We start from the raw sequence: 20195 nt of genomic DNA on the forward strand, positions 1-20195 counted from the left end.
ATCTATATGCCTTTTATTTCTTTTTCTTGCCTTACTGCACTGGCTAGGATTTTCACAATGATGTTGAATAGGAATGGGAGCGGTGAAGGAACAGACAGCCTTCCCTTGTTCCTAATCTTACGGGAAAAGCATTCAGTCCTTCACCATTAAGTATGGGTTTGCCCTAGGTTTTTGGTAGATGTTCCTTATCAGGTCCAGGAATTTCCCTTGTTTTCCTCCTTTGCTGAAAAATTTAATGATGGCTGAATACTGAATTTTGTCAAATGCTTTTACAGCATCAATTGTTGGAGTAACCATGCAGTTTTTTTTTTTTTTTTTTTTCCTTCTTTAGACTGTTAATATGGTGGGTTACATTAATTGATTTTTCAAATATTTAACTAACCTTGCATTCCCAGGATAAACTCCACTCAGTCATGCCATATTGCTCTTTTTATACATTGCTGGATTCGAATTGCTATTATTTTTTTACTGAGAATTTAAAAATAAACATTCATGAGGAATATTGGTTTGTAGTTTACTATTATACTGTCTTTCTCTGATTTTTCTATCAGGTGATGCTGGTCTTCTAAAAAGTTGGGAAGCATTCCTTCTTCCATATTTTGGAAAAGAATGGGGAAAACTGATACTATTTTCTACTTTAAATGGTTGGTAGAATTCACCAGTGTAAACTTACGGGCCTAGAGATTGCATATTTTGAAAGATTTTACATAAGAAGTCAATTTCTTTAACAGTTACAAGACTATTCAGGTTATTTATTTCATTTGGGGTGAGTTTTGGTAGCTTTCAGTTTGGGACATTGGTCTCTTTCATTTAAGTTGCCAAATTTATGTGTGTAGAATTGTTTATAATATTTCCTTATTACCCTTTAAATGTCTCGAGGATTCATCCTGTCTCCTTTTTCGTTTCTGATATTGGTCATTTATATCTTCTTCTTTTTGGTCAATCTTGATAGAGATTTATTAATTTTATTAATCTTTTCAAAGAATTCAATTTTGGTTTTACTGATTTTCTCTATATTTTAAAAAATTTTCCACGTTATTGATTCTTGCTCTCATATGTATTATTTCTTTCCTTCCACTTGCTTTGGTTTTGCCCTTTCCCCGGCCCAGTTTCTTAATGTGAAAGCTTAGGTTATTGTTTTGAAAGCTATCTGCTTTCCTAAATAAGTATAATGCTATAAATCTGCTTCAAAACATTGCTTTTGCTGCCTCCCACCAACTTTGGTATGCTGCGGATTCATTTTCAGTCATTTCAAAATATTTATAACTCTCCTTGCAACTTCCTCCTTGACCCAGGGATTATTGAGAAGTGTGTTAATTTCCAAGTGTTTGGAGATTTTCTGTTTTCTTTGTTACTGATTTCTAGTGTAATTCCATTAGGGTCAGAGAACATACTTTCTATGACTTCAGTTCTTTTAAATGTGTTAAGGAGAGTTATGCTTTACCTTGGTGACAGTTCTCTTTGCACTTGAAAATAATGTGTATTCTGCTACTGTTGGGTAGAGTGTTCTAGGAATGTTTATCAGTTCTGTTTGGTTGATGGTGGCCCATTCTTCTATAACCTTACTGATTTTATGTCTCCCAGTTCTGTTGATTACTGAGAGAACAGTGTTCTTGACTGTATATCGACTATATATATACTCTTCTATTATTATTGTGGATTAAAATAATTTTGTAACCGGGTGTGGTGACTCACGCCTGCAATCCCAGCACTTTGGGAGGCATGAGGCAGGCGGATCACGACGAGGTCAGGAGATTGAGATTAGCCAGGCATGGTGGCATGTGCCTGTAATCCCAGTTACTTGGGAGGCTGAGGCAGGAGAATCACTTGAACCCGGGAGGCAGAGGTTGCAGTGAGCCGAGATCCTGCCACTGCACTCCAGTCTGGGCAACAGAGTAAGACTCTATCTCAAAAAATAAAACTAAAATAAAATAAAATAATTTTGTATGTGTTTGTACTTTAATTTTCAGATTTGGTTATCAATATTATACTATGTTCAAATAATTTGTGTATTTCTCTCATTTCCATGCTTTAGACCAGGGGTCGGCAAACTACAGTCCATGGGCTGGCCACTTGTATTTGTAAATAAAGTTTTACTGGAACACAGCCATACTCATTCCTTTACATAGTGTCTATAGCTGCTGTCACACCACAACGACAGAGCTGAGTAGTTTTGACAGACGGTATGGCCCACAAAGCCTGACGCATTTATTATCTGGCCCTTTAACAGAAAGTTTGATGATCTCTGCTCTAGACTTAATGCTGATCAATACAGTAGCAACTAATATTTGTTGAAACTGGGTGGAATTAAACATTCTGTTCCTTAGTTGCACTGACCAGTTTCAAATGCTCGGTAGCCACATGGAGCTAGTGACTATTGGAGACATGATGTAGAACATTCCATCATTGCCAGGCATGGTCCTCACAACTGTCTCAGCACTTTGGGAGACTGAGGCAGGCAGATCACTTGAGTTCAGGAGTTTGAGGTCAGCCTGGTCAACAAGGCAAAACCCTATCTCTACCAAAAATAGAAAAATTAGCCTTGCGTAGTGGTGTGCACCTGTAGTCTCAGCCACTCTGGAGGCTGAGGCATGAGAATCGCTTGAACCCAGGAGGCAGAGGTTACAGCAAGCCAAGATTGTGCCACTGCACTCCAGCCTGGGTGACAGAGTGAGACTGTCTCAAAAAACAATAATAATAAAAATGACATACAAAAGAACATTTCTGCCCAGGTGCAGTGGCCCATGCCTGTAATCCCAGCACTTTAGGAGGCCAAGGCCGGGGCATCACCTGAGGTTGGGAGTTCAAGACCAGCCTGAGCAACATGGAGAAACCCCATCTCTACTAAAAATACAAAATTAGCTGGGCATGGTGGCGCTGTAATCCCAGCTACTCGGGAGGTTGAGGCAGGAGAATCACTTGAGCCTGGGAGGCGGAGGTTGTCGTGAGCCGAGATCAAGCCATTGCGCTCCAGTCTGGGCAACAAGAGTGAAATTCTGTCTCAAAAAAAAAAAGGCCAGGCGCAGTGGCTCAAGCCTGTAATCTCAGCACTTTGGGAGGCCAAGGTGGGAGGATCACGAGGTGAGGAGTTCAAGACCAGCCTGAGCAACATGGTGAAACCCCTTCTCTACTAAAAATACAAAAATTAGACGGGTGTGGTGGTACACACCTGTAATCCCAGCTACTCAGGAGGCTGAGGCAGAAGAATCACTTGAGCCTGGGAGGCAGAGGCTGCAGCAAGCCGAGATCATGCCATTGCTCTCCAGCCTGGGTTACAGAGCAAGACTGTCTCAAAAAAAAAAGGAACATTTCCATCATGGCAGGGAATTCCACTGGACAGCTCTGCTGCAGGCCAGCATAAGTAACACCAGACTCTCCTGGGATTTGAATATGAGTCCTCTGGGTGCAACATCTTTCCTGTAGGTGGTTTTTTGGGGTTACTGGTATATTTTTGCGTATTTAAAATTTTTACTTTTGATTCCATTGTTAGTAGCTTATATTTTCCTAGAAAATCATTCATCTGTTTTTTATCTTATCAAGACTTTTGCAGAGTATCTTCTTGGATCTCTGTCCTCTCTGTTCTCCTTCGGTTTGTTTATGTCTCAAGGTGGCATCTCAGAAGTTCATTTAATTTTGTATTTATCTCTTTTGATTCTTTCTATTCTTTGAAATTTGGTGTGCATTTTACACACACACTGCAAGTCAACTGGACTCACCACATGTTGTGCTCAGCAGCCACGTGTGGCTAGTGGCCGCCAGAGCGGGCAAGGCAGCTCCAGAGAGTATAAAGTTCAGTACAAATCTTTTCAACCAACCTAATTATTTCTTTCTGATTCCCCATCTCCCTGCTCTGTCCCACTCCTGTAAGATAGTGGAATGTGCATGGCAACGTCTCCTCTTGTTTCTGACAGATTCTGCTTTTTCTTTTTGGGGGAGTGGAGTCTCGTTCTGTCGCCCAGGCTGGAGTGCAGTAGTATGATCTCGGCTCACTGCAACCTCTGCTTCCCAGGTTCAAGCGATTCTCTTGCCTCAGCCTCCCAAGTAGCTGGGACTACTGGTGCACATCACCACGCCTGGCTAATTTTTGTACTTTTAGTAGAGACAGGGTTTCACCACGTTGACCAGGCTGGTCTCGAACTCCTGACCTCAGGTGATCTACCTGCCTTGGCCTCCCAAAGTGCAGGGATTACAGGCGTAATCCTGTAAGGCGTAAGCCGCTGGGCCCGGCCTTCTGCTCTATTTTTTTGTCCAGTTCATAACACTCCCAGCTATTACCTTTTCACTGTAAAGTGTACCTCTTGGGAATAGCCTTTCTAATCATAAGACACAATATCTGAAGATTAGGTTTAAATGAATAAAAGTACTGACAGATTTGCTATCAAAATGGAAAAGAGATTTTTATCCAAAAAGAAGATGTCGTGGACCAAGTGAGAGGGCACATAAGCTCTTGATAATGTCAGCTTTTTGCCGCGCACTGTCTTCAGCTCCTTATCTGTGTTACTTATTCAATCTGCACAAGCCTGAGAAGTAGGTACTAGGATTCCCATCTTACAGATAAGGCACAGAGAAGTTAAGTAATTTGCATAAGGTCACACAGCTAAGAAGCAGCTGAGCTGAGAAACCTAGGCAGTTGGGCACCAGTGACTCTGTGCATAAATTGCGTCCCTTATATTATCGTACAGGAGAAAACATTTGAAAATCTTAAAAAAAGAAAAAGAATATCCAGAATGTATAAAAAGCTACTACAAATCAAGAAGATAAATGTAAAGAACCCAATAGAAAAGGGGGAAAAGATAAGAACAGGCACTGATAGATAAAGAAATGGATACAGCCAGTAAACATGTGAAAAGATGCTCAAATTTGCAAGTCATCAAGGAGGGCAGGGTAAGGCAAGATACAATGTTTCACCCAACAGGTTAGAAGTTTGACAGCAGGGCTAGGGAGGGTGAATACAAATAGCCTCTCTTGCACTGCTGGTAGCAATGTGACACTTGTACTGCCTTTTTGAATGGCAATTGGGCAGAGTCCATCACCATTTAAAATGCACTTCATTCGGGACCAGCAGTTCCACTTCCAGGCTACAGCTGGTCTGAGACGAGCACAGAGATGTTCGCGCACACAAACTCTCCTGAGCAACCTCCACTCAACTCACTGGCTGAATACCCCGTACTCTGCTACCCCCCAGGCGCTCAGGGCAGAGGCTACCTGCCTGCCTCTCTCCCCATCTGGCGAGGATGCACCCACTGTCACTTGCATTCCTCAAACTTACTCAAGCCAGTGGCACCTGCGATGCAGTTGTATCATTTAATGATAAAAACCAGTGAATTCTCAGTGGAAAGGGAGTTGTTTTAATGAAAACTGAGCTGAAAGCTCCGACGAGTCCAGGAAAGGCAAGTTGCTAAAAAACCATCACCAAAACCAAGCTGCTACAGAATGTGCTGAAACTAGAAGAAGTGTAAAACACTGTAAAAATCTATGAGGATTTTGCCCTTAGCCTGCATAGGCGTCTAAACTCCAAACTTAAACGGTGCATTCTGGCTGTGTCTAATCAGGAGAGAGAAAATAGATAAAGCTGGTCCTCCAGTGAAAACCCATGATCCAAGCAACGGGCTGGACGCATTTGCAGTTTATGTTTTTTTAAACAACGAAAATACACAGAGGAGTCATGTATTTCATTGCAAAACTCTTTTTTTTTTTTTTTTCTTCTGAGACGGAGTCTTGCATTGCTGCCCGGGCTGGAGTGCAATGGTGCGATCTTGGCTCACTGCAACCTCCGCTTTCAAGCGATTCTCCTGCCTCAGCCTCCCGTGTAGCTGGAACTACAGGCACCCGCCACCATACCTGGCTAATTTTTTGTATTTTTAGTAGATGAATAAGATGACAAAACAAGATGACTCTGTTCACTTGGGTAATTTTTCTTGCCCTGAACTCTACTCTGATAATATAATGGGTTTAGATTTCTAATCAATTGGATAATTTCATTTTTTATTTTTATTTTTTTCGAGACAGAGTCTTGCTCTGTCACCCAGGCCAGAGGGCAGTGACACCATCTCGGTGCACTGCAACCTCTCCACCTTCTGGGTTCAAACGATTCTCCTGCCTCAGCTTCCCGAGTAGCTGGGATTACAGGCACCCGACACTATGCCCGGCTAATTTTTTTTTTTTTTTGAGACAGAGCCTCACTCTATGGCCCAGGTTGGAGTGCAGGTGTGTGATATTGGCTCACTGCAACCTCTGCCTCCTGGGTTCAAGGGATTCTCCTGCCTCAGCCTCCTGAGTAGAGTAGCTGGGACTATAGGTGGGCACACCATACTAGGCTAATTTTTGTATTTGTAGTAAACATGGTGTTTCACGACATTTGCCAGGCTGGTCTTGAACTCCTGACCTCAAGTGATTCACCCACCTCGGCCTCCCAAAGTGCTGGGATTACAGGCATGAGGCACCGTGCCTGACCCACCCGGCTAATTTTTGTATTTTTGTAGAGCTGTGGTTTTGCCATGTTGGCCAGAGTGGTCTTGAACTCCTGACCTCAGGTGATCTCCCACCCTGGCCTCCGAAAGTGCTGGGATTACAGGTGTCAGCCACCACACTGAGCTTCAGTTGAAGAACTTCCGTCCTTTAATGGAGGAGTTTCAGCCGTTCGCATGTATTGTTGTAACGGATTTGTTTGCTGTTAAATTTGCCACTAATTTGGTGCTGTTTGTTTTTCATGCTTCTTCACTTTTTGCTGTCCGTTTATGACAAGGGCCTTTTCTCTGCTTTCAGCTTTGCTTATGTTGTAAAAGGTTTCTAACATGTGTTTAAGTTCTACTAGGATTTATTTCTAAGTTTGTTTTTTTTTTGAGATGGGGTCTTGCTCTGTCGCCCAGGCTAGAGTGCAGAGGCACGATCTCGGCTCACTGCAACCTCTGCCTCTGAGTTCAAGCGATTCTCCTGCCTCAGCCTCCCGAGTAGCTGGGATTACAGGCGCCTGCCACCATGCCTGGCTAACTTTTGTATTTTTAGTAGAGACGGGGTTTCACCATCTTGGCCAGGTTGGTTTCGAACTCCTGACCTTGTGATCCACCAGCCTCGGCCTCCCAAAGTGCTGGGGTTACAGGCGCCTGCCACCGTGCCCGGCTAACTTTTGTATTTTTAGTGGAGACAGGGTTTCACCATCTTGGCCAGGCTGGTCTCGAACTCATGACCTCATGATCCACCAGCCTCAGCCTCCCAAAGTGCTGGGATTACAGGTGTGAGTCACCGCACCCAGTCTTATTTCTAAGTTTTACATTAGAAGTTTTATTAAAAATAAATCGATGTAGCCATTTACAAATCACTGCTCACAAGTTAGGAAGGATGCCAAAGTCTAAACATTTTCCATACTCTACTGGGCACGACACCCAGGTGAAGTCTAGGTGGCCCTTCAAAAATCCACTTTTATCAAGCCTTCCCTAGTAGCAACTCCATTCATCGTAAAACCCAAGTCTCAGGTATATGATGCTGGTCAGGAACAATTCACGGTTTTGGTCATTAATAGTGTATATAGGCTACTGTTTCATGTTTTAAATAAACAAGAGCAAATGTTTCTGTAGAATCTAGCACAGGAGTAATGGGGGGGTAGGGAAAGGCAGGACTTCTGGAGCCACAGCTGCCACAAGAAACAAGCACAAGGATGAGCTTGGACAAGCACGTGAGAGTGCTCAGGAATGCAGGTGAGTGTGATGGGGGTGAGACGGAGCGGAAGAGGACACAGATGATGGAACTGGGTGGACCAAGTGCTTACAAAAACCAAATCTCTTCTTTTGTTTTTCCCTTCTGTGCCCACTTTCTAAATTTCACAATTAACTCGAACTTGCATATTCACAATTTCTCTTCACCATTCTTCCTGTTTACTCCTGACCATATGCTTGTTTCTCAATACCACAAATTTTCCCTTAATACTCAAATGATCTTTGTTCCGCTAAAACAAACACTTAAATTTCTTATTCATTTGTTACTGTTTTTAATTGATTATTTCTCCCTGCTAGCAACAAACCATCAGGCAACTCAACGATTTCGCCTCAGCCTAATTGACAGTCACTGAAGTCCACCTGAACCATCAAACGAAGGGGCCAGAGACACGAATCCCAGGTTTCTGCAGCATTTCAGGAGCAGGTGGGCAAGCTGAGGGACCTCCTTCAGAGACCCATTCATCCAAAGTTCAGACAGCCCCAAAAGAAAGTGGTGCGATAAGATCGTGAACGCAAAGAGATATGGCAGACCTCCGTCAACCACAGATCACTGCAGCTATGGCACGGTCACAGTGAGCTCAGCATTGCCTAGTGCCGTGGCATTCACGTGTGACGGAAATATGCAACGATGATAACGAAGGGTGGAAAAACTGCGATCAGACAGCAATGCTTCAGATGCTCAGTATTGGGGGTGAGCTATCCTAGAAGGTAAATGGGTGTCTCTTGCTGCCTGTAAAGCCATGTTTATTTTTCTACATGTTCTAGATGGACAACCCTGTCGGCAATTCCTCTGGTGAACCAGCTAGGGCACCTCACCCCCTAGAGGAAGCCTCACCCCCAGCAGTGAGGGTCACTCCTGTGTGCTGTGGGGGAGCCCCCACCCCTCGGCGCTTGTTACCTCTTGCAGCTTAATCTCCTCAGGCTGTAGGATCTCAAGCACCCCACTGCTCCGGATCTCGGGGAGATCCTGCCAGAGGTTGAACCTTGAGTGAGGGTTACTGAGCAGGCAGATCTGGGGCAGAGCCTTCCTCTCTGGTGGGCTGGCCGGCTCCTCCTCCTCCTCTTCCTCTTCCTCCTCCGGGGTGTCCTCACTGGCTGGGGACCCATTGGTATTGTCTTCTATTTCTGCGTCCTGTTGCCTCCTGGTTTCAATTTCTTGGAGAGTCGATTTATCTCGGTATTCCTGATACAGGAGCCCTGAAATCAAAGAGTTGTAAAAAAGAAAAGGAAAAGATCTCAGATGACAATCATTCCAAATCCCTAAGTCAAGGCTTCATGTTCTTATCAAGGGTGGCTGCTGTGTCCAGGAATACACAGTGCAAGCCAGCCCCGCACCTGTCTCAGCGGCAGGCTCCAGGCCACCGGATACACTGCCGTTGTCTTCATTTCTTGGGAAAGACCAGCATGCTTATGTTTTTTCCCAACACATAAAGAAATGCCCGAATGGACTCAAAATCCAATATATGCTTTCCCCACACACACCTGGCAAACAAGAACCTAGAACCTGATGTGTCCACCACCAAGTTGATGGGAATGTCCCAACTGTGTCTCATTATCCCAGCAGGGTAATTTCCGTAGCCCTAAATGCTTCAATATTCAAACTCAGGAATATTCATTTGTGCAGTGAGGGTAGCTGTAAATTCTCATTTTGAAGGAAAAATCAGCATTTTATCAATCTTATGATTTAAAAAGGGAAACATTCCCTTTTTGCTTTCACAGCTGCAGACTTCACTGACCAACTGTACTTGCAATGAATGCTTTCTAGTCTCTCAGGTAGATTTGGGGGTGCGGCTGAATCAGTGCAAATGGAGCACCTCCAAAGGGATAACCCCATTTCCAATGTCCTGGCCTTGGGACACAGGGACTTCCTCTCCGCACAGGCAGCCGTGTCAGGGTCGGGGGTTGCCATGGCTGGGTGGGACAGTGAGGGGTAATCCTGCCTGCTGCAGGCTGGGAGGAAAGAGGTCGGACCCCAAGGTCTTGTCCACGGTGCCACAGAGGCAGGAGGCTAGCCCGAGGGCAAGGGCTAGACAGAGCAAAAACACTCTGTTCTACATTTTATTGTTTTAAAATGTATTTATTTTGAGATTGGGCCTCACTCTGTCACCCAGGCTGGAGGGCAGTGGTGCAATCATAGCTCACTGCAGGCTCCATCTCCTGGGCTCCAGTGATTCTCCTGCCTCGGCCTCCTGAGTAGGTAGGACTACAGGTGCGTGCCACCATGGCCAGCTAGTTTTCTCCTCTTTTTTATTTTTTGGTAGAGATGAGGACTTGCTATGTTGCCCAGGCTGGTCTTGAATTTCTGGCCTCAAGCCTCAGTTCCTGGTCTTGAACACCTCTCCCCTCAGCCTCCCACAGTGCTGGATTACAGACCTGAACCCCTGTGCCTGGTCCTGTCTACATTTTAGAAGCATGGACTGGGAGAAACGGGCTGCAGCAGCTCCCTGGAAGAGCCAGGATGGAGGCCTGCACTGAAGGACTGGGAAGGGGATGAAGCCAACAAGATACAGGACAGGCCCCGGGCCATGCATAACATTCAGGTGACCAGTGAGGCAGCAGAGACCAGAGGTCCCACTGGAGCAGATGAAGGTCTGGCTGAGGGTGGCGTCGGGGCGGTGAGGATCGAGATGTACCCAGGCACCCAGGTGGAGGTCTCGTGGGTATCAGGATGTCCTGGTCTGGCCCTTGGGACAGTGGCCGAGGCCCCTTGATATGTGCAACTATGAGACAAAGATGATTCCCAGAAAGTTGCAATATGGATGAATATAGCACTTGATAAGCACTTGCTCTTACAACACAGTACAACTGTTAGCTATTACTCTTTCTTTAATTGTTAAACATATCTAAACTGTAGAAAAAGGAAGAAAAGAAAAACAGACCACCTTCAAAATCCTGAATGAGGCTGGAGAAATTATATTCATGAACAGGAACCTAATAAGGCGGCCCTATGGATTAAATGACTTGGTTTCCAGGCTCTGTAACTCCAAATTACAAAGCTTCTCTGCCAAGGTAACCAGAGCGTCCACTTCAGCAAGCTAAAAGCCCGTGCTTTGCCAATGATGCAGCCCAGCCGGATACAACATGGAGTTGATTCGACAAAGGAATAAAAAAGAAAATCCAACTCTAAGCTAAATGCAACCCTGACTGAAGACCCATAAAGACAGGTCTGACGTCACCACCCACATCAGTTCAATAATGAGCCTAAGGTAGGCTGACTGTTGCGACGTCAGGCTATCACTATCCTGTGATTCTGACACTGCGGTTACAGAGGTTTAAAGAAACCAAGTTTCAGGGGTTGACTTGAATTCACTTTTCAGTGCATAGTGCAGTGTCTCCTACATGGTAGGTACTCAACTACTTGTTGAACACCTTTTAAAAATGCGGTTGCCAAGGCTGGGTGTGGTGGTTCACGCCTGCAATCCTAGCACTTTGGGAGGCTGAGGCAGGTGGATCACTTGAAGTCAGGAGTTCGAGACCAGCCTGGCCAACATGGCAAAACTCCGTCTCTACTAAAAATACAAAAATTAGCAGGGTGTGGTGGCAGGCACCTATAATCCCACCTACTCAGGAGGCTATGGCAGGAGAACAGCTTGAACCCAGGCGCCTGGTGGAGGTTGCAGTGGGCTGAGATCGTGCCACTTCACACTAGCCTGGGCAAAACAGCAAAACTCCGTCTCAAAAAACAAAACAAAACCAAAAAAAAAAAAAAAAAACAGTTTCCAAGCTTCACAAAAGTGTCTCACTTGGCATATTTTTGAAGGCTCAAAAATATGTCTTATGTGTGCTATAGTCGGTAAATCATGGGTGAATACTATCTTGAACATCTCACTGTGATACATATGCTGAACAAAGACAAAAATATCAGCATTGTGGGTAGCTGGGTTGAAAATAATAGTTCTTAAGTCACCCCATGGCAGACGCTGTTGACTGCCTCTCCCGCACCCCCTCGCGCCCCTCTCCCCGGTTGTAAGGGGAGGGCCTCTGTTTGGGTGCTGACCCAATCTGTGCTCGGAGAAGTGAGTAAAGACTGACTGATCAAAACCTACCATAAGGCCGGGGGCAGTGGCTCACACCTGTAATCCTAGCACTTTGGGAGGCCAGCGCGGGCAGATCACTTGAGGTCAGGAGTTCGAGACCAGCCTGGGCAACATGGAGAAATCCTATCTCTACTAAAAATACAAAAATCGGCCAGGTGTGGTGGCAGGCACCTGTAATCCCAGCTACTCGGGAGGCTGAGGCAGGAGAATCACTTGAATCCAGGGGGCGGAGGTTGCAATGAACCAAGATTGTGCCATTTCACACCAGCCTGGGCCAAAGAGCGAAAACCTACCAGGATAGTTCCTTGCCCCTTGCCAGTGGTGGGTTAGACACAGGCATGAGGCATAGCCTGGCTGCAGTGGTGTGAGTGCTGGTGTCCCCCTAGATTCATACGTTGGAACCTAATACCCAGTGTGAGAGTTTTAAGAGATGGAGCCTTTGGAAAGTGACTAAGACATGAGGGCACTGCCTCTGTGAGAGGGATTCATGCCCTCCCTTATAAAAGAGGTGGATAGGGCCAGGCAGAGTGGCTCATGCCTGTAATTCCAGCACTTTGGGAGGCTGAGGTGGGTGGATCACGAGGTCAGGAGTTTGAGACCAGCCTGGACAACATGGCAAAACCCCATCTTTACTAAAAATACAAAAATTAGCTGGGTGTATTGGCAGGCGCCTATAATCCCAGCTACTCAGGAAGCTGAGGTAGGAGAATCGCTTGAACCCAGGAGGGGGAGGCTGCAGTGAGCCGAGACTGCGCTACTATACTCCAGTCCGGGTGACAGAGCAAGGCTCCGTCCCCAAAATAAATAAATAAATAATTTTTTAAAAAGCGGTGGAAGGGAGCTGCCTGGCCCCTTCCGTCCTGTGAGGATGCACCAAAGAAGGCATCATTTTTGAAGCAGAGAGAGCCAGCCCTCAGCAGATGCTGAATCTGTTGGCACCATGATCTTGGACTTCCCAGCCTCCAGAACCGTAAGAAATAAACTTCTGTTATTTATAAGCCATTCTGTATACGGTATCTTGTTACAGCAACTGGAACTGATTAAGATACTGGTCAAGGAGAGTAAGGGCACATCTTCTACAGGCTTGTCAAAAAGCTGTCCCTCCCCTACAGACACTTGAAGACAAAACTGCCCTTCCTGTTTCACACATGGCTCCCTGAGGATGTGATGCCTGGAGCTATGGCAGCCATCTTGTAACATAAGGCCCACCTGGAGGAGGCAAGCAGCCAGGTGACTGTTTGGCTGCATGAACCAACTCTGGAACTTCCTACCTTTGGACTCATTAACTGAGATGGGGCATTTTGTTGTTTAAGATCACTTTTTGATAGATATTGTTACCTGCAGACAAAGACTGTCAATACAAGTAACCTTAGAGTCTTCTCAAAACTTTATACTTTTTTCTGCGGTATTGAGAATACAAATTTAGACACCAATGTTTCTGGAGTTATGGTGTTAGACAGTTACCTGATACAGTGTGTAACCATTTCTCATAACCTTTCATTTTTATTTGCCTTAAATTCAGATTACAAAACGAGTAAGTTTTCTTTACCTGAGAAACTATACTAACATATTAAATTTCTGTAGTCAACGTACTGTCAATAGATCATGCTTTCCTATTTTATGTATTGTACATTTAGTCGGCACAACTTTAAATGGAAATAACCTTTACCTGTAAAGGTTTGCACTTGGAATTACCTCCAAGTGGAACTGAAGACTCCCACTTTTCTTCCCCCTTAATCAGCTTTAGGAAGCTGCCGTCCTTTCCTAACATTTGGCAAAGAATTGCTGAACTCACAGAGCTGAAGGCAGCTAGGCTGTTGCAGGGATCTGTTTAGCACAGACCTCAAGTCTATGACAGAGGTGAGAAGAGGGCAGGGACAGCCCTGGGCTGTCAATCAACACATCTGTTGAGCTACTATGGGTCAGGCCCAGGAGCCAGGAAAAGACATTCACCATGACAGCAGCAGACAGCTGCAGGAGGTAGCGGGAGGAACATCAGAGGCCCTGCTGCTTCCCAGTTGAGCACAGTGACGCCCCAAGCGACCAGGCACTAGAGCTCGGGACCCTGCCTGCCAGCTTCGGACTTCTGCCACCGGCCCAGCAGGTTCAGCCGTCTCCAAGAAAGATAGCTCCACATACCCATAGTGCAGAAGGGAGGCGCGATCTCCTCCCCAACCTGGATGTTCTTCCTGGTCATGACACTGATCTTAGCAGAAGAGGAGCCCTTTCAAGAGGGTGGAGGTCAAAGTCTACAGTGTATGCTAAGTCAGATGTGACAGCGTGGCAGAGCTGGGAGAAAGGGGTTGTCAGGGGCCTTTGTTTTAAAATAAGGATTTTCTAATTGGCATCAGTTTCAGATCAGACCTTCTCCATTCCCCCAGCAAACAAAAGGAAAAGCCGCCACCGCCGCCACCACCACCACTACCCAGCCTGACACGTGGAGGGGGCCCACTGGGAACAAAATTCCTGGAGTCAGCGCGGCTTAACAGCATGCAGTGTGCGCTCCACCCCCTCAGCTTCGCAAGGGCTCAGCTCCTCTCCGGGCTCAGTTTAGCAAGATCCCTGCTAGGGAAGAGTGGGCTGCCCGGGAAAGGACTCCCAAGCACGGCGTCTCCTGTGGCGATGGAAGCTCCACTTCCCCACCGGAGACGTGTCGCGTCTGTCCAAGCATTTGGGACTGGAGGACAGTAATTATACATTTAGTGAAGAAATTTTCCAAACCTAGAATTTTTGTTTAACAGATAGACTGTCGGCTGCTCTGACAACAATGAAGAACCAAAAGACTTTCTAAGCAGCCGGAACCATTTTCAGAGTAAGGGAACCTATATTATTCATTCCCGGGTGCCTCTCGTGACGACATGAGAACTAGCTTGATGTCACTAGTGATTTTTTTAAATGCAAGTATTAAAGTTCTTGGGTCACTATTTGAATCCATTTTTCCCTATTCACAGCGCTTCAGGTGCAGTTATGTAGCAGTTGGACCACACAGGCTGAGCCTCGGCTTCCCTTCCCGGCCGTATTCCTGGAGAGGCTTCCCTTCCTAAGCCAAGGGCCTCTGGGGCTCTTGCTTCCTCCCTGCTTCGCCTTTCCTTCCCCTGTGCAAAGTTGGCCACTGCCTCCTCTTCTTGAATTGCACCAGGCTTTTCCCAGAACCCCTCCACCCCCTTCACACACCTCCCCCTCTAGCCCAACTCTGCTCCCAGCAGCCAGTTTGGCTCCCAGGTCTTCCCTGATGGGGGATAGTGGAGTCCTCCCCACTACACAGCTCAGCAGCGCTGCTTCATCCCTTCTTTCTGGCAGGAGTGATAAGGGGTCAGAGAGTCCTCCCACCAGACAAAAGCTGGATAAATAGACCTCTCCGCAGAGAGCAGGACAGAAATGTTCGCTAAAGCCCCCTTGTGCAGCGCTATTAAAATGCAGCAGTTTTGCCTGCGGAACCATTTAGAGCCAAACATGTCAAAAGCTTTCCTTACCCATGTCAGACGCATTCCTTCGTATGAAACACAACGACTTCCCATGAGCAGGAGGACCCTCAGAGTCCTCCAGGGACCCGCGTTTCCCAAATAAAGCCCAGCTACCGCGAAGACACCCACCTATTTGTTCAATGAGGTTTCTCCAGGAGTCGGCGGGAATGGGGTGGATCATCCGCAGGGCCTCGGTGAGCGTGGTGGGGCTGTCGGCCAGGGCCGGCCACTCCTCGGGCGTGGCCCCATTTCCCGGGGTGGAGGACGACTCGCTGCCAGAGAAGGAGGACAGGCACTGGTTATTTTTAAGCGAGGATTCACCTCGGCTGGCTCGCGAGGGGCGTGGGCACAGGCGGCTGCTGGCCAGCCGGACCTTACCCGGAACCGTCCAGGGGCAGCGACCACAGCCGCCGCAGCCCCTCCCGGCCGGGCGGGCCCCAAAAGCCCTTTTTGTCACCGCACCAGGGCGCGACTGGGTGATTCATTTCCACACCAGCCCGCCCAAACCTCCATGGTTTTGGAGCTCCCGGGCAGGCGGTGGAAACTTGGCGCACCGTGCCCACTCTCCGGCGCCGCTCCGACAGCCCGACGGGTCCCGCGGCCAGGAAGCCACCCGGCGTCCCTCGCCGTCACTCGGTTCCCGGTCCCTTTCGGATTCCGATCCTCCCGTCCCCAGGCCACGCGGCACGGAAAGGGGATGCCGAGCGGGACGCGCACGACCAGGGCGCCCGGGACGAGGGTGCTGGAGGAGACTCCGGGCAGGGACCGGGGTCCCAGGGGCCTGGGTCGGGGCTCATCACCCACCGGATGGGGTACGGGCCCGACGAGGCCCGGGGGTGGGAGCGGGGGAGGCGGGGGCCCGCGACGGGGGAGTGGGGATAGGCCTCGCCGGGGGTGCCCGGGACCCGGGGCGCAAGCTGGTAAGGAGGCACGCGGGGGCGGCGCGCCGGGGCCGGGACGGGCGCCCGTCCTCACCTGCCGGGCAGGTGTCCCGCCGCCGAGTCGCGCGCGTCGCTTTCCGAGGTGGAACTGTCGTGGTCCACGGCGCAGGCGGCGCTGAAGGCAGCGGCCAGCAGCTCCATGGGGCCGGCGGCGGGGCGGGTGCGGGGGCCTGGTTGGGGGCCACGCCGGGGCCAGGGGCTGAGTCAGGGGCGACAAGCGGGCTGCGGAGCGGGGTCGCAGCGCGCGCGGCTCGACCGGAGCTGCCGCCGCCGCCACCACCGCTGCCGAGCACTCCCGCGGGCGGGCGCGCGCCTGGAGGCTCCCGGGGTTGCCACGGCAACGGGGGAGGCGGGAGGGGCGCGCGCAGCGGGGGCGGGGGCGAGGCCGGGCGGCGGCGTGGCGGGGGCGCCCGGGCTGGGCGCGACCCGGCCCCGCGGGCGCCGACTGCGGGTCGGGGCTTCCCGCGGGCCCGCGCCTTCCTCCCCTTCGCCGCCGTGCCCCGACCCGGAGAGGGGCAGAGCCGTGGGGGCCCAGGAGCTGCGCCTTTGCCTGCCCGCTCCCTCCTCGCGGCGGGGCGTGCCTGGAAGGGGCGGGCGAGGCCACCCTCGGCCCCTCAGTCCCCTCAGACCTCCTCCTTGCCCAAGCCGGGCACCCCCTGCGGTCTCCCGCAGGGTCGCAGCTCGGTGACCGGCTCTGAAGCTTCGAGCCTGGCCTCGGGGAATGTGTCCCCGCTGGAGAGGGTCTCCGTCTTGTCTCTGCTCCAGGCGGAGACTGGGGTCTCAGGGGCTCCATGCAAGGCCGCTCCTGAGCCTCTCGGTGGGGAGGGGGCCAGCGCGGAGGTCTCTCCCGGGCGAGTCTGGTCGCACGACGAGCTACCCTCAGCTACGCATGACCCTGGCGGGTCCGGGGTGGGTTTGGGGGCACGAGAGGAGGAGAAACCAAGTGCCCGAAACCTCTGCCGGGTTGCCCTGCCCGGTGACATCGACTCCTGGACTCTGCGCCTTCGCGTTAGCTGGGTCAGTACGCTCGCGGATCAGAAAGAGCAGAAAGGCCAGCTGGAAGAGCGAGGCCTGGAGGTGCCTGCGGACCGAGCCAAGCCGCCCTCTGCTTAGGGATCATGCTGTCTGCTCAGGTGTGGCGAGGACATCTAACAAGATGCCCCCTCCACCCCGCCCCGCCGCCCAAAGGCCCCGGGCACGCTGCCCCAGTGTCCTTTTCCGGAGGCCTGCCGGCTCACCTGGGTGGGCCCTTGGGTGACCGCGGCCTGCGCCTGCAGCCGGGCCCGGTCCTGTTTACGCCCCGAGGATACCCCAGGGGCAGGGGTGGAGTGCGGAGCATAGTCCCCTGCAGGCTCCACCCACCTGACCTTTGTTTAAATTAACAAATTCTTAGTTGGGGGGATGTAAACGTTCCTAGTGGCAGCGGTGCAGTTACTCGTTAATTGTTTGGCTTTAAAGGATCCTTAACTAGTCTTGAATGAGGCAGTTGTGATCACGGGAGGGTTGGGGAGGAAGCTGAGAAGCATTAAACTTTTTGCCTGGAAGGGAGGTCTCCTTCCCACTTGGTCTGACTTCCCCAGCTCTGACTCTAGAAAAGCGTGCTCGTGCTCCGGTAGACTCAAAGCCAGTCCCTAAAGCAGCCACTTAGCCCTGGTTCCTCGTTTGGGGCAGAATGGGCAGGTCTGATCGCTTCATGCCCTTACGGCCTGAGAATATTCTGAGAATATTTGAGACAACCATCTGGTCTTTTCCCAAGCCAAGCACCGCCCTTCCTTGACTCACGCTCATGGACCCAGGTACCTCCATGCAGCCATCTCCTGCCCTTGGTGTGTTCCTGTTCACTGGCCATCTCCATCCGGCCATGACACATCTTAGGCTGTCCTGGCTGCTATAACAAAATACCATAGACTGGGTGTGATATGGTTGGCTGTGTCCCCACCCAAATAGCATCTTGAATCTAGCTCCTATAATTCCCACGTGTTGTGAGAGGGACCCGGTGGGAGGTAACTGAATCATGGGGGTGGTTTCCCCATACTGTTCTCCTGGTAGTGAATAAGTCTCACGAGATCTGACGGTTTTATAAAGGGAAACCCCTTTTGCTTGGTTCTCATTCTCTTTCTTGCCTGCTGCCATGTAAGACCTGCCTTTCGCCTTCTGCCGTGATTGTGAGGCCAAGTGGAATTGTGAGTCCATTAAATCTCTTTTTCTTTATAAATCACCCAGTCCCAGGTATGTCTTTATCAGCAGCGTGAGAGCAGACTAATACAGGGTGTCAACAGAACCCAGTGTAAACAACAGACACATTTCTCTTAGTTCCAGAGGCTGGAAGGCTGAGCTCAGAGTGACACTATGGTCTCATGCTGGTAAGGCCCTCCTCTGTGTCACCGACTGCCGACTTCTCATGGTGCCAACTTCTCATGGTGCCAACTTCTCATGGTAGCCCCATATGATGCAAAGAGAGGGCGAGAGCACTCTGGGCTCTCTCTCTCTCTCTCTCTTTTTTGAAATGGAGTCTCACTCTGTTCCCCAGGCTGGAGTGCAGTGGCTTGATCTGGGCTCACTCCACCTCGCGGGTTCAAGTGATTCTCCTGCCTCAGGCTCCACCTCGCGGGTTCAAGTGATTCTCCTGCCTCAGGCTCCCCAGTCGCTGGGACTACAGGCGCCCGCCACCATGCCTGGCTAATTTTTGTATTTTTAGTAGAGATGGGGTTTCACCATGTTATAGAGACGGGGTTTCACCATATCGGCCAGGGTGGTCTTAATCTCCAGACCTTGTGATCCACCCGCCTCGGCCTCCCAAAGTGCTGGGATTACAGGCATGAGCCACCGCGCCTGGCCTCTCTGGGGTCTCTTTTATAGGGTACTAATCCCATTCATGAGGGATCCACCCTTATGGCCTGGTCACCTCTCAAAGGCCCCACCACCTAATACCCATCACCCTGGGAGTTAGGATTTCAACATGTGAATGTTGGGAGAAGGAGGGAAACAGACAGTCAGTCCATAATATTCCACCCCTGGTCCCCCAAAAGTCATGTGCTTCTTGCATGTAAAATACATTCATTCCATCTTAACAACCCAAAAGTTTTAACTTGTTCCAGCATCAACTCTAAAGTCTGAAGTCCAAAGTCTCATCCAAATATCATCTCAATCAAATGTGGGTGACACCCAAGGTGTGATTTATCTGGAGGCAAAAATTCCTTTCCAGCTGTGAACGTGTGAAACTAGACAAATTCTATGTTTCCAAAATGCAATGGTGAGACAGGCAGAGGATAAAAAATCCCATTCCAAAAGGAAGAAATAGAAAAAGAGAGAAAGAGAGAGAGGGAGGAAGGAAGAGAACAGGAAAGAGGTGACAGGTCCCAAGTAAGTTGAAAGCCTAGCAAGGCAAATTCCATGAGGAAGACTCTCCAAAGCTGGAGAATAATGCTGTCTGCCTTGATGCTCTGCCTTCAGTGCTCACTGGTGTGGCACTGTCACCCCCACAGCTGGGCAGGGCACTGTCTACTCTGTGCCTGTCCATTATTTGGTGGCTCATACTATGCTTCTCTGTCAGAGGTGTGAAGCTATCGTGTTTTGTGGAAAGTAGACATTGGATATTTAGTTGAGTGGATTTCTGGGCAAAGTGTCGAAGGAGTGGCTTGGTTCTTCCTGACAAACATAGTAAAATTTGAGAAGAGAGAAATAATTTGAAGACGCAACTGTTAGGCAAAAAGTAAGCAGAACTCAAAGATTTGAAAGAATTCTCAGCCTTTCTATATTACAAACTATGAGAAAACATTCAGAAGAAAACACCAAGCGTGTGATGGACAGACCATTTGATAAGGAGATGAGTGTGGGTGTGAATCACAGACTTAACCGTCCCAACAAAAGCCAAGAATAGAGGTGAGATTCTACCAGCAGAAACAGTGCCAGCTGGGCCTGAGGAAACTGAGAAAGTGGGACAAAATGAAGGAAGGAAGATTGTTGGACTTCTTAGACCCTACAGGACTGGACATAGAACCATTTGGCTGAAAACACATGCGATTCTTCCAGACAAGGGGA

At 49.2% G+C, this 20195-nt stretch overlaps 2 protein-coding genes across 6 annotated transcripts in view; one reads left to right on the forward strand and one right to left on the reverse strand.

Annotated features, from left to right (window-relative positions):
* Nucleotides 1-20195, reverse strand: part of NGEF (neuronal guanine nucleotide exchange factor) — a 136585-nt gene that overhangs the window by 34582 nt on the left and 81808 nt on the right. For 2 of the 5 annotated variants that reach the window (XM_005574642.4, XM_074010533.1), the window contains exons 4-5: nucleotides 15343-15485; nucleotides 8611-8909 (exon numbers count right to left, since the gene is read on the reverse strand). In XM_005574642.4, the coding sequence (XP_005574699.3) occupies nucleotides 8611-8909; nucleotides 15343-15485 (442 nt within the window). Of the gene's footprint in view, nucleotides 1-8610; nucleotides 8910-15342; nucleotides 15486-15591; nucleotides 16462-20195 lie in introns of those variants that run through there. The other 3 variants (XM_045367917.2, XM_074010534.1, XM_045367918.3) reach the window with 3 other exon arrangements.
* On the forward strand, nucleotides 16080-19431 carry LOC135966638 (uncharacterized). The gene has a single exon (XM_074010535.1). The coding sequence runs from the start codon at nucleotides 16294-16296 to the stop codon at nucleotides 16840-16842; it is 549 nt and encodes a 182-aa protein (XP_073866636.1). The 5' UTR covers nucleotides 16080-16293; the 3' UTR covers nucleotides 16843-19431.

The sequence above is a fragment of the Macaca fascicularis genome, chromosome 12 (assembly GCF_037993035.2).
Source record: "Macaca fascicularis isolate 582-1 chromosome 12, T2T-MFA8v1.1".
In the NCBI taxonomy this organism is placed as follows: Eukaryota; Metazoa; Chordata; class Mammalia; order Primates; family Cercopithecidae; genus Macaca; species Macaca fascicularis.